Below are 12,993 nucleotides of genomic sequence, written 5' to 3'. Positions count from 1 at the left end.
AGAAGTAACCCACAGGGAGTCCCTCTCCCCATGATCCCCAGGACTAACCCCAGCTTCTTCATCATGAGGGCAGCCTGAGGCTCTGGGGCCACCAGACAGAGTCCAAACCACTATGGATCGAGCCTGAGCACTGTCTCATCTCTACTTGTCACACAGACACAGATGAGCACGATGCACATGGAGGTACACACCAAAATGGCATCTGCGCTCTCTCTGAGCTCCCACTAGGGACTGTCTGGTCTGGGTCATATGGCTGCTCAGGAAACAGGGCTGGTCCTGACCTCATTCTGCTCCACGCAGATCCCTGCCCCGTGCTGGGCTTACAGCCAAACTCTCCTGAGCACCTTCTGACCCCCTCACCTGGCAACTCATCTCCTGAATGGCCCTGGCTAAGCCCTTCTAGCTCTCCTCTGAGGCCTTGGCCCCACCCCACCAAGGCCGGCCACCAGTCTTCAGAATGGGAGAAGCATAAAGCCTCGAGAACAGGGAGCAGAGACCAGAGAAACACAAAAAGGTTGGTTCCAGCTCTGCTGAGGAGCCAAGAGCATGAGGCTAAGACAGTGGTCGGCAAACTCATTAGTCAACAGAGCCAAATATCAACAGTACAACGATTGAAATTTCTTTTGAGAGCCAAAGTTTTTAAACTTAAACTATATAGTAGGTACATTGTTATTAACTTAATTAGGGTACTCCTAAGCTGGCCTTTGCTAAAAATGTCCTCAATCTGACTGAGGTACGTTCACTGAGGTCAACCCCTTCCAACTCTCCCACCCACACGCGTCTTATATACTTGTTTCAGATAGATGCGTGTGGATGGGAGAGTTGGAAGGGTCGACCTCAGCGAACGTACCTCCAAACAATGTACCTCCCCCGCGCCGTGTCTCCCGTCACCCCACCGACCGACACCCCCCACTTCTTCTAACGCCACTTCTTCAAAATAGACTCGCCCAGGCCAAAAACCGACTTCTGCACATGGGCTACGAAGTTTCAATCGCACTGTACATGCACGCCCGCACGTGGTATTTTGTGGAAGAGCCACACTCAAGGGGCCAAAGAGCCGCATGTGGCTCGTGAGCCGCGGTTTGCCGACCACTGGGCTACACACCAAAATGGCACAAGAAGCAGGAGGCCAGAGAAGTCAGATCAAGAGACCTGTGGTTATTACCAAGGGGAGCAGAGCACCTCTACCAGAGTCCAGGGTAGACTTAAGTCCCAGGCAGGGCTTAAGGGCCTGCATCTAGAAGGACCACCCCAGAAGAAGGAAGGCATTTCAGGATAGGGGCAAACAAGCATTAGAGAATGGAGATAGCAAGTCAGCTTGGATGAGCTGCTGAGCTAGGCCACACTGGGTTCTGTGGGCTGGGGAGAGCCTGGCTGCACAGGGCTATCCGGGCTGTGGCAGTGCCTGCTCCGAACTCCCTCTGAGCAGAGCTCTCCCAGAGCATTCACCGAGGGGAGTCATGGCCACCTTTCATCAGCCTGCCTTCTCCCCAGTCTTGAAGGACAGGCCCACCTGTCACCTCTGAGGCCCTGGGGCCCCGCACAGGGATCTTGCACACAGAAGATGCTCAGGAAATAGTTACTGGGTGCTGGCAAGCTGGGAAGGTGGACCCACTGGTGGCGGGAGCTGGAAGCGAGGTTGGACCGTGTTTTCTGAGGTAAACGAGTGAGGGGGCTCTGTACAGTAACCAAACACCAGTTGAGGTGTTAGGAGCACTGGGCTCTAGTCCCAGCTAAGTCACAAATAAGGATGTCACGTCCCCTAACCAGGCCTGCTTTCTCTTCAGCGGAATGAGAGCTGATATTCAACGCCTCTTCCAGTGACTGTCTTTTGGGAACTTTGGCTGGCCGCCATCTGAAGCCACAGGCTGACCTCTCCCCTGCGCCTGCAGGCCAAGTCCTCCCCACACCACGAGGGGGAGCTCTAACACACTCCAGGCAAACAACTTTCAAACCCGCTAACAAATCTGTGTACACAGGAGTGGCAGGTGGGCACTCACTCACACCTGGAAGGCTGTTCCTACTCACAGAACTCCAGGTGCCCAGCCACCAGGCACACCACAAAGTGCCCGTGCACGCAGAGAGCTGTGGAATGGAAGTCTGTGTTGAAGGATGCCTTCAGCATCTTCAGTCTAGCGCTCCACTTCCTCAGTGCTGAGAACAAGTCGCAGAGAAGGGACCATCCAGGCAGCATTTCCATGATCATTCCCTGGATTCCTGATATGTCTAACTTCTGGGGAAGAAAAAGACTGGCCAGTAGGATTTGAATCTTTTAATTTGGAAATGACCAGCTTCCTCCTACCCACGCCTCTCTCCATAATACCCCTCTTCAGCCCAGCTTCCTCAGGAGTTGGATCTTAGAGCACCAGGCCCACAAACAGGTCCACGTGACTTCTCAGGCCAGTCTCCATCTCTGTCGATCTGGGGTGGGGACAGTGGGCTAGGGAGCTAGTGAATCCAAGAGAGATGTGCCTGAGCTCCACTGTCCCCTTGCTCCGGCTGTAGTCCTGGGTCACTGCTGGTCCCCTGTGAAGATGGAGCCAGGCAGGAAAGGGCGTGTAAGGCTGGGGCCACTGGGGCAGGGGGTGAAGGGCGCCTCCTCTCCCAGAGCTCAGGCACTCACCCTGAGTAGCCCTGGGCACGATCTCAGTCCGGTAGATCTTGAAGGCATCGTAGGCAAAGACAGAAACCAGGAGGATGCCGAAAACCTGTGGAGCAGGAGTGTGGATGGCACCACAAAGCCCATCCAGTATTAGGGAGAGAGAGTGGGTGGGTGGGGGCAAAGTGTGGGTCAGAGCCTCAGGCACTGGTTTGGGGGCAGGGGCACAGGAAGTGAGTAGCACCAGCTAGAGGTCCTTGGGGAACTGGAGAGCTCTGGGGGTCTGGACTCACAAAAGCAGCAATGGCCGCTCCATCCCGGGAGGTCACAGCTGCAAAGGAGACCACCAGGAAGATGATGATGGCACTGACACAGCGGAGGAAGTCCTGGGGGGTCGAGGTTCCAGGTCAAAGGGAAGTCAGAGAGCAGGGGCATCCCCCTGAACTTTTCCAGGCTAGTCAGCACTTGGCCCTCGAGCACTGAATTCCTGCGTAAGACACCCCTGGACTACATGTAGCACTTAAGAGAAAAGAGGGAGGGAGCTCACGTGCTCTCCAGGGAAGGAATGCAGAGTGACCAGGACAGAAAGCCAGGGGCCTGGGCTGCAGCTGACCCAGGCTCAGCAGCTGAGGCCAAGGGGCAGGGCTGGGGCTGGGACTGGGCCTTTGATGAGTGGGAGAGCAGAACTAAAGGGCGTGTGTCCTGCCCTGGCCGGTGTGGCTCAGCTGGTTGCAGTGTCTTCCTGTATCCTAAAGCATCGATCCCTGGTCGAGCACATACGGGAGGCAACTGATGGATGTTTCTCTCTCACATGGATGTTTGTCTCTCCCCTCTCTCTTCCTCTCTTTCTAAAAAATCAACTAAAAAAAGTTTTTAAAGGATGTGTGTCCGCACTGTCAGTGACCTGGCAGCTGGGAATCAGTGTGGTCTAAGCAGTTTTTGAGTACAGGGCACAGCTTGGGGCAAAGCCCTGTCTGGTTGAGGGACCCAGGAAAAGGGGAGAGGCTGGAGAGGGCGGGGAAGAGGGGTCCCTCACCAGGCAGGGCCAGTTCAGCCGGTCGAAGCGCTGGTAGTACTGGGTGGCGTAGAGGAAGAGGAAGGCGAGGGTGATGAAGAACTCGAGCAGTGCGGCGGCCATGTAGGCGGAGATGGAGGCCGTGAAGCAGATGAAGATGATGAAGGTCAGGGCCTGCGGGACCAAGTGTGTGGACTTGCCAGGAAGGGGACACAGGCAGGGCCTGGCCTTGACCTTCTCCTCCTCAAGGGTACCCCCAGGCTGGCTCCACCACTGTCCTTCAAGGTCTCCCCACCCCTGGTGGCCGGAACCACTTCCAGGGCTTTTGCCCAGGGACAGTCTCCAGCCTCCCACCTCTGCCAGCCCGGGGGGAATCTTTTAATTTGGGGATGACCAGCCTCCACCTGCCCCTGCCCATCCCAGTAGCCCGGGCAGCTTGGTGTCCTGCTGGGGCACAGAACACAGCACAACCGCAGCCCCTGGCATCCTCTGCCCCAGGAAGCAGCCCGTGCCCCATAACCCTTTCCCCACTCCCGATGCTTCAAACTCCTCCAACAAGGCCCAGAGCCAAGGCAAGAGACAAGGGTTAGAAGACAAAATGCCCCGCAGTGGATTCTGGGGCCCGGTCGGCTCTGGCACTGTCAGGGGCACCTGCGCAGAAGACTCGCCTTTACACGAAGGCTTTCTGAGTGACTACAGGAAGATCCTTTCCTGGGAACAGATGCTCATGAGGAGCAGACAACAGTACAACGGGGCTGCAGGCAGTCTGCCCTTTTCGATAGTTGGGCTTCTTGGACATGCCAGGAAGTGGCCATCTTAGAGCCCGGGAAAGACAGGCTGGTGCTACCCCCACCCTGTCCCTGTGTCTTGCACTCCCTCGATGTCCCAGAAAGCTGTCCTGTCTACCTTCAATCCGCCTGCCACGGCTGAAACCGGCTGTAACTGCCTCCAGAAGAGAGGCCGCAGGCAGGCAGGGAGAAGATGAAGGAGGGGCAGCCGGGGGTAGAGGGGTGCCCAGAAAGCCTGGGAAGGAGGGCGGTGGGCGGGGCAGGGGGACCAGGGCTAGGAGGCATGGAGGTGCCAGGTTGGGGTGGCTGCTGTTACCAGCTCAGTTTCCAGCAGGATGCCTTTGAGGGAGGAGAGGAAGGTCTTGTCCACAGCGAAACCCTGGAGCCCTGCAGCTGCCCCCTCTTCAGGGGCCCGGTCCCGGCGATCCAGAGCACTGAGCATCTCCAGGGGCCACCAGGCACAGCCCCTCACTGCCAGCAGCCCAGGAAGGGAAACAGGAAGATGGAAACCTGGCAGATGGGGAAGCAGACAAGAGAAGGAAGGCACTTGAGAAACCTGAAAGTGAAGCGCGCAGGCCTGCTGTGGGGTCCTGGGAGGAGGCAGCCGCTGTAGCTGGGGAGGCCTGCCCACATGGGCCTTCGCCCAGCTGCCCAGAGTGGCCCTGCTGGTGCCTGCACCAGCCCCCACAAGGGTGGGGAGGGGAGGGGAGAGGCTGTAGAGGAGTGGCCAACCCTCCCCGGACTTGGAGAAGGGAGGAGCGCGGGTGAAGAGGAGGAGGTCTGTGGAGACCGGGAGGAGTTGGGAGTGGAGCCAAGAAACAGGCTGGACTAGGAACCCCCAAGGACCTAAGCCTGAAGAAGTTTGTGTCCCCTCCCCTAACCTTAACCCTTTTCCTTGGCCCATCTTTTCTCCCTTTTCCTTTTAGGGAGGGTGGGAGCTGGAGCCCGGCCAGGCAGCACCCCCAGGACCCAGCTGTAGCAGCCAAGATGAAGGACAAAAGCAGATTGTTGGGGGGACAAGGGGGTGCTGTGTTCTTGCTGCAGTGCCTCAATGGGCCTCTGTCTCTCCAGCATGCCAGGCGGGTGGCCTGACCCCCATCCCGGTGTTCAGGGGTGGACCAGGGAGCCAGAGAAGGAGAGGCATGGGAGGCCACAGCGGAAACTCTGGAGAGAGCGGTAGGTGAGGGCTGACCATGGGGAAGACAAGGGACTGGGCTGGTGCCACAAGATGCTCAGGCACCAGGATGCCGAAGACAAATTAAGCCACTTTTCAATACAGAGTATTTATTTGGATAAGTCTCTCCATGCTCAATAACAGCCTCATCCTCAGAGTCACCCATGTCAGGAGACTAGTATGCTCAGAGTGTTGAATGAATGAATGAATGAATGAATGAATGAATGAATGAATGAACGAACGAACGAAAGAAGGAACGGACAAATGAATGAAATGAGGGGTTCTTTGTTGGCAGGAGGGAAAATATCAAGAAAGTGCCTGTGCTTCACGAGGGCAGCTGGGGAGGGGAGGGAAGGAAGAGCCAGGCGGTGGCCTCCTGGAATGCACAGGGCTTGATGGGAGGAAATCAGGATGCCAGTTCCAGCAGCCACAGCAGCTGCTGCCCCCTTCGCTTCACCTGCACTTCCCATCCACTCCAAAAAGTGCAAAGTGTGTTTCCTCTAAGGTCCCTATCCTGTCCCACGATCCTATTGCTCCAGATGATGCTTTGGGGGGGCTGAGCACTGGGGCGTCCTGGCTCACCCTGGCACATGCTTGTCCGCCCAGCTCCAGTGTTCCGACCGGAGGCCAGCCCTGGGCAGCATGACTAGGCCATCACACGGGGCCGCACACACACGCAAGCAAAGGAGACACGGTAGAGCCTGCGCTCCAGGCAGTAGCCATCATGAGCACCCTGCTCTCCGGGGCACCGCCGGCGGTAGAAGACGGTCTGGTTGTGGTAGAGGAGCTCCGAGTTGCCCAGGGGGTCCATGTGGGAGCCTGTCTGTAGGCTGACGCAGTGTGGACACAGGCAACGGGCGTGATACAGGTCCTGAGGGAGCCGGTTCAAGTCCCTGTCCAACCTGTAGGGATGGCATGTGTCAGTCAGGCCTTGGAGGGAAGCTGGCTGAGCAGACAGGGCCTGGGCCCAGTGTGGGTGGAAATGTCAGAGGAAGGAAATGGTGTGGTTGGGAGGCCTGGCTTCTTGCCCTAGCTCTGGCACCCACGTGCCGGGTGACTTTGAACAAATCACCCCCTCCTCCCCAGCGTGAGGGTCAGGATGGAAGCGTGGCTTTCCAACCAGCCACCAGACCAGCTCCACTTTCATCTGATGTACACACTGGACTCTGGCATGAGGTTTCTCTTTGTAACTGTTATTACATTTTAGGATGTTTTTAATTATAAAAGTAAAAACTGTTCTTAATTTAATATACATATATTTAATAGATAGAAGACTATTAGTCATATATATATATGATAATAGTCTTATCTCCCCACCAGTCCCACTCCCCAGAGGGCGCCACTGTCAACCATTTCCTGCACTTCCTCCGGACACTGTGCACATATTATAAGCACATGTTAGAGGGCACGGTGAGACTCATTTATTTATTCTGAAAGGATCTTGTGGTCCAAACAGGTGAAAAGTAGGAGTTCCACAGGCCTGGGATTCCAGAAGCCTAGGAAATAGCTGCTAGGTTGTAAGACCGTTCTCCACGCAGAAGCCCGCAGAAGCTGGGGCTCAGCTAGCACTGCATTTTCCAAAGCGAGTTCCCTGTTAAGTTCCTTGCAAGAGAAGGGTGGCCAGGTGAGATTAATGGTTTCTTTTCTGCAGACTCCTCTCAGACTTTAATGTGCTGAGCACACTGAGTCTCCAAGCAGGGCAGGGCTAAAGTAGCTTTACCCACACTTGCTTGACATCATCACTTTTTTTCTGAGGAGCAGCTTGTGGGAGGAGTGTTGCAAAGAAGCCACTTTGGGAAAGGCCACCTGAGTGGTTTCCAGGGGCTCACAGCCTCCCAACGACAGGTCTGGACCCCAGCCAAGTTAGCCAACTGACCCGCAGCTTTCCCGGGGCCCGGCCAACCTCCTGAGACCACCACTTCAAAGCATGGTGACCAGGAGACTCCACCCTGGGTCCAGTCTCAATCAGAGCCAACCGTCTCCCTACCCACTGAACTTCTCTTTCCATCCCCAACGCTAAGGTTAAGCCAGCCTAGACTTGCTATTGGGATGCTTCGCGTCTGTATCATACTAAGATTCCCTGATATTCTAGTTAGAAAAGCGTGACCAGTGTAGAGGTGGAGGAGGAACAGGAGTAAAGGAGAGAACCAATATTTTACGTACTAAATATAGGTTTTACATATATTATTTCATGCAATCTGCACATAGACTTATGCAGTATTATCTTATTTTACAGATGAAAAAAACCTGAGCTTTCAAACCTTGAGTAATTGGCCCAAGGTCGCCCAATAAGAGTCAGAGCTAGGACCCAGACTAAGCTTTGTCTAACCCCCAAACCTTTATGGCCTCTGAGATAAAAAGTAGCAGGTAGGTTGGAACTGGGTACAACGCCCTTGGCCCCTCAGACACACCCTGCCTGGAACACATGCAAGCATGCGGGAGGGGACAGCGGACTCACACATATCTCCAGGGAGAGATGGACCTGTGGTTGAGGGGTCCGTCTTCGCTGGCCCTGCAGGATACTGGGTGGTGGCTCTCAATCTCTGGGGGAGGTGTGAGCACCGTGTTCAGCTCTTCAGTGGAGTCCTGTTCTTTGATGGAGAAGCAGCGGGGCCAGTGGATGCAGTCCTTCTGAGGCCGAATACTGAGGGTGTGTGTTCCCATGACTATTGCTAAGAAGGCAACCACCTGTAGGAAAAGGCCAGTGAGAGAACTGCTCCAATCTAGTCTGGGTTCCGCTCTCCCAGCTGTTCCCTAAGGTCCTGGATTCTAGCTTCACCTGACCCCTCAGCCCCCAACCTTGGAGCCCAGCCTCCCTCCACACACAGCAACATCCTGCGGCTTTCCTACTTGGCACCCTCCCCACTGAGCCTCCGCACACTCACCTGGTTCATGCCGGCTGCCAGATGCTGCTCGCCCGGCGCAGTGCTGTACAGGCTGATAGGCAGGGCCCTGTGGAGGCAGGCTGGCTGGAGCAGTTGAGAGTCCTGGTTTTATTTTCAGCAAACCTGTTTTGTTTATTCAAATTTATTTCCACTACCTTTTGGAGGGAGTGACCTGAGATTAAAAAACAAAACAAAACCAAAGAAAACCAGACAGTGTTTCCAGAGCTGCTTAAAATGTTCTACTCATGGAAGTTGTGATGAACATCATTGTAAGCCTGGAAACCTATTGGGTAAATTTTCTTCTTTGTATGAGGTCAAAGCAATAGTATTCTGCAATTCTGAGACTTTGAAAACTGGCATTATGGGAATTTCCCTGATTGGCTTGGTAGCCAAAATTAGGGAACATTTTCTGGCCTCTCTTAAAGAAGCCTCATTTCCATGGTCTCTGCTGCTCCCACTTGGGTCTTATCTCCATCATTCCCTTTCTTTCTAGAAGTCCCCCTGATCAACCACCTTAGTGAAATTTCCACTCTATCTCCTGTGACCATCAACCCTTCTGTTCTCTGGCCCCTTCCTCATCTTCAATGACCTCAACTTCTACAACCCCCATCATCTATGACTTCTCCCCATCATCCATTACCTGCTCTGGAGGCTGCACAAACCCCATTGCCCCCGACCCCCCACCCTTTCCCTGATCCCACAGGACTGCCAAAAAGGCCCCCATCCCATCAGTTTGTCGGCTGGATGCGCAGGGTCTGATGGAAGAAGCTGTGGGTGACTGTTCCCATTGCACAAATGAGAAAGTAAAGCCAAGAAGAGGAGGGGCCTGGTAACTCCCCCACCTCAGACCCAACAGGTGGCCCCCAGTTCCAGGAACCAGCCTTCCCCACCCCAATCACAAGGCCATTGGAACAAGGTCATTGTAGGGGTAGCTGCTGCTCTTAGGCCATGACCCAGCCTTAGAGCCCCCAGTTGCATGGGCCACTGTCAGCTGGGGCAGGGGCGGGGGAAAGGCGAGATTGTGTGCTTCACAATGGCTCAAGCTGGGCCTGACCCCAAAGACACAGGTCAGCCAGGGACCATCCAGCCTGAGAGGCACTGAGCAGGCCATGCCCACTCCCTCCATGCCTTGTCTCTTCATCCTTGCCCATTGGCCCCCCTCAAACATCCTCCATGACACCCCCCCATACACACACGCCTACACACCGTGTGTTGACATGGTCTCTAGCATGATGATCCCTGATTTGCATGTGCTTTCCCTTAGAAAGTACTCGTCTCGTAACCCAGGACACCGGAAGTAAACAGAACCAGGAATAATTTTAACTGTAGAGTGAGGAGGAATCCTTCGAATGCTGTAGGGCAGCGGTTTTTAGCCTTTTTCGTCGCATAGCACACATAAACCAATTACCAACATTCTGCGGCACACCAAAAATATATCCTATCTTTTGCCAACCTGACAAAAGTAATTGGTATAATTTTGATTCATTCACACCCAACAGTTATTGTTGTGTTGCCTGTGGTCATTTTTCTATTTGACCAGCCAGATATTGCCTGTTTGAATATTCGTGAGGCACACGAGTTGAAAATCGCTGCTTTGGGGCAAAGCAGCCCCAAAGCATAGCAGTAATGAGGTCAGGGGGCATCCTGGAGGATTGTGGGAAGCTGCTGTGGTGAAGGTCCTGGAACTAAGGGTGGCACAGGGCTCAGAGGAAACAGGTGGCGGCTTTTGAGGAGAGCGCTAGTAAGGGGGGCATCACCATGCTCCCACTGCCCCTCTTCGCCCCTGTGCTCCCAGGCACTCTCACTGCGCGCTCTGCTGGCCTCTCAGTCCTGTGGGTCATGTGCCAGGATGGTGCCAAGGCCTGTAGGTGCATCAGCTCATTTTACCTTCCAATAAAACCATGGGGTGAAAACTATTATCCCTATTATCTCATATTAAGATGATGAAACTGAGACCCAAAGAAATTGAGTAACCTCCTCAAGGTCACTCAGGAAGGGGCGAGGCTGGTTTTCCACTCCAGCCCTGACCAACTCCAAATCTAAGATCCTGGCATGGAGGTGCCACCCTGTGCTGCCCTTATTGGTTGCAAAGGGAAGGGAAGTCCATTCAGTACGTGCTTTCCGGCTCACCTGGGCTTGGGCTGGAACGGGACTCACCTGCACCTGCCCAAGGTCACAGGGCCTTCCTGCCCACTCAGGCATTCAGCTCCGCGGGCTGGGACCCACTGCTCCCACTCCTCCTCCCCAGCCTGGGTGCTCCTGAGCAGCCTCCAACCCCAGAAAAGGCTCTGAGAGGGCGGTGCTCTTCCAGAAGACCTGAATCCTTAGGGGTCTCCCCAAAGCCAATCAGAGCCTCAGAGCCTGACATTGGCCCAGATCTCCTGACCTTGCCCACCCCACCCCCACCCCAGTCCAGGAAGTGATTCTAGCTACTTATTACTTGCTGATGCTGCAAAAAACCCACAGTGGTTGCCCAGGCCATTGACCTTCAGGAGAGACCTTTGGGGTGCCCCCTGCCTCCATAGCGGGACTTCCTCTGAGGAAACCCCTGAAAGGCAGAGACCAGGTCCCTCCACCCACACAGTCTCCTCCAGGGATGCTCAGGCCTGACAGAGAGCGTGTGCTCTGCGCCACCCCTCTCCTCCCCTCCCCACCCCACCCACCCCTGTTTGTTCAGCCTCCGTCCTTATCTCAGTAACATCTCTGTGGGACTCCTTAGGGTGACTCCCTGACATGAGAAACATTTTCCAGAGGGTTCCCTCCTGGGGTGACTAGTTTTGGAATCCCTGAGTCACTTCAGCTTCCAGGGAATCCTTGGAGGTGTGGGAAGACGGGTGTGGCAACGGGGAGAATGTTGAAGGTGGGAGCAAAGAAAAGTTCACCCAGCACCTGACATCAAGGGTGCCTCCCAGTGTGGCTTCACCTGCCTGGGCCTGACCTGGAGATCCGCCCCTGTGCTCCGGAAAGAGAGATCAGTCCCTAGCAGGAAAGGCAGGGAAGGTGTGATGGATGGAATACACCCCTCCCTTGGCCAGGAAAGGCTCCAGGGGCTTGCAGAAAGCTAGAATACGGCTGCCCTGCCCTTTCTCAGAAAGAAATTCAAATCCTCACCTGCTAGTTTGATGTCCGGACCCTGCCTCTGATCAGCTCTTGACCTTAGGCCCCCTCTGGTCCTTTCTCATTTGGAGAAGTGTGGTGGGGGTGAGGTAGGAGGTTTTGACCTGGATGGCCACAAAAGTGCCAACCAGCTTGGCTGTTCTGGACCTCAGCTTCTGAAATAGCTCATCTGCACTCACCTGATGTGAAGCAGGGGCACTGGTGTTTAAAATGCTGAGATACCTCTGCTCCTGCTGGTAAATAGATGATCTCCTCAGCTCCGGGCATCCCACTATCACAACCTCCCTGTGGTCCTGCAACTAAAGGCCTGGCTCAAATAAGGCCTCCAGAACACTGCTGCCTGTACTGCTTGGTAGGCGATAACGGTACTAGTTGCTAATTATTTGTCGTGTCACCTTTAGTTACAAAGATGTTTAGGCTCAGGAGCCTGCCTTCAGAGAAAACTCCATCTGGGCTTGGAGACACACAGAGAATCAGAGTGCACAGGACAAGAAGCCCCACAACTCCCTCTCCAGCTGGGTGCTGGTGTCTCCCCATTCACCAAATACATATTGAGCACCTACTTTACACCAGGCACTATTTATTTTTTAAGAAACATTCCATGTTTTTATTGATTTCAGAGAAAGAAAGGGAGAGGGAGAGAGAGATAGAAACCCCTATGAGGAGAAAGAATCATTGATTGGCTGCCTCCCGCATGCCCCCTACTGGGAGTCAAGCCCAAAACCCAGGCATGTGCCCTGACCTGAACCATGACCTATTGGTTCATGGGTTGATGCTCAACCACTGAGCCACCTGCCAGGCACCACACACACACACACACACACACACACACACACACACACACACACATCCTATCTAATAAAAGAGAAACATGGTAATTAGCCGTATGTCCGCTACCCTTCCCATTGGCTAATCAGGGCGATATGCAAATTAACTGCCAGCCAAGATGGCGGCCGGCAGCCAGGCAGCTTGAAACTAACATGAGGCTTGCTTGCTTCAGTGACGGAGGACTCCAACGTTCCCCGCCTGCCACTGCCGGCCTCTGAGCTTGCAGTTTGAAACATTGTTACAAATATAGAAGCTAACCAAAACCCCAGAAACCTGCTTTCAGCCAGCCGGGATCTCAGAGCTGGAGTTGAAACAGTGTTTCGATTATAGAACCCAAATAAACCAGATACCTGCTTTCAGCAGCCGAGGCCTAAGAGCTGGAGCCAAGCCTCAGAGCTAAAGCTGGCCCAGAATAAAAAAAAAGAAAGAAAGAAAGAAAGAAAGAAAGAAAGAAAGAAAGAAAGAAAGAAAGAAAGAAAGAAAGAAAGAAAGAAAGAAAGGAGCGATTGGGAGCTTCAGTCGCCCGCGATCCTGAAAACAGCCCTCAACCCCTCACCCAGACTGGCCAGGCACCCCAGTGGGGACCC

General features: G+C 54.4%; 2 protein-coding genes across 2 annotated transcripts; both read right to left on the bottom strand.

Moving 5' to 3' along the window:
* Nucleotides 1-2,257: 2,257 nt before the first annotated feature.
* Nucleotides 2,258-5,115, bottom strand: CMTM5 (CKLF like MARVEL transmembrane domain containing 5). Its single transcript, XM_059680602.1, has 5 exons — nt 4,719-5,115; nt 3,636-3,788; nt 2,893-2,985; nt 2,624-2,708; nt 2,258-2,526 (listed from the first exon to the last, which is right to left on the bottom strand). Exons 1-5 carry the CDS (start codon nt 4,842-4,844, stop codon nt 2,513-2,515), a joined length of 471 nt encoding a protein of 156 aa, XP_059536585.1. The 5' UTR covers nt 4,845-5,115; the 3' UTR covers nt 2,258-2,512.
* A 602-nt stretch (nt 5,116-5,717) lies between these two features.
* On the bottom strand, nt 5,718-8,639 carry IL25 (interleukin 25). Its single transcript, XM_059680508.1, has 3 exons — nt 8,462-8,639; nt 8,035-8,264; nt 5,718-6,478 (listed from the first exon to the last, which is right to left on the bottom strand). Exons 1-3 carry the CDS (start codon nt 8,468-8,470, stop codon nt 6,223-6,225), a joined length of 495 nt encoding a protein of 164 aa, XP_059536491.1. The 5' UTR covers nt 8,471-8,639; the 3' UTR covers nt 5,718-6,222.
* Between the last annotated feature and the right edge of the window lie 4,354 nt (nt 8,640-12,993).

This window comes from Myotis daubentonii, chromosome 1, assembly GCF_963259705.1.
Source record: "Myotis daubentonii chromosome 1, mMyoDau2.1, whole genome shotgun sequence".
In the NCBI taxonomy this organism is placed as follows: Eukaryota; Metazoa; Chordata; class Mammalia; order Chiroptera; family Vespertilionidae; genus Myotis; species Myotis daubentonii.
Note: the sequence above shows the minus strand (reverse complement) of the source record. Positions and strands in the feature narration are given on the sequence as shown.

Coding starts and splice junctions, on each gene's coding strand:
- CMTM5 (XM_059680602.1), bottom strand. CDS start 4,844: ATGCTCAGTGCTCTGGATCGCCGGGACCGGGCCCCTGAAGAGGGGGCA. Junction 3,789..4,718: donor TCCTGCTGGAAACTGAGCTG/GTAACAGCAGCC, acceptor TTGGTCCCGCAG/GCCCTGACCTTCATCATCTT. Junction 2,986..3,635: donor GGCTGAACTGGCCCTGCCTG/GTGAGGGACCCC, acceptor TCGACCCCCCAG/GACTTCCTCCGCTGTGTCAG.
- IL25 (XM_059680508.1), bottom strand. Junction 6,479..8,034: donor ATCTCTCCCTGGAGATATGT/GTGAGTCCGCTG, acceptor CCATCCCTACAG/GTTGGACAGGGACTTGAACC.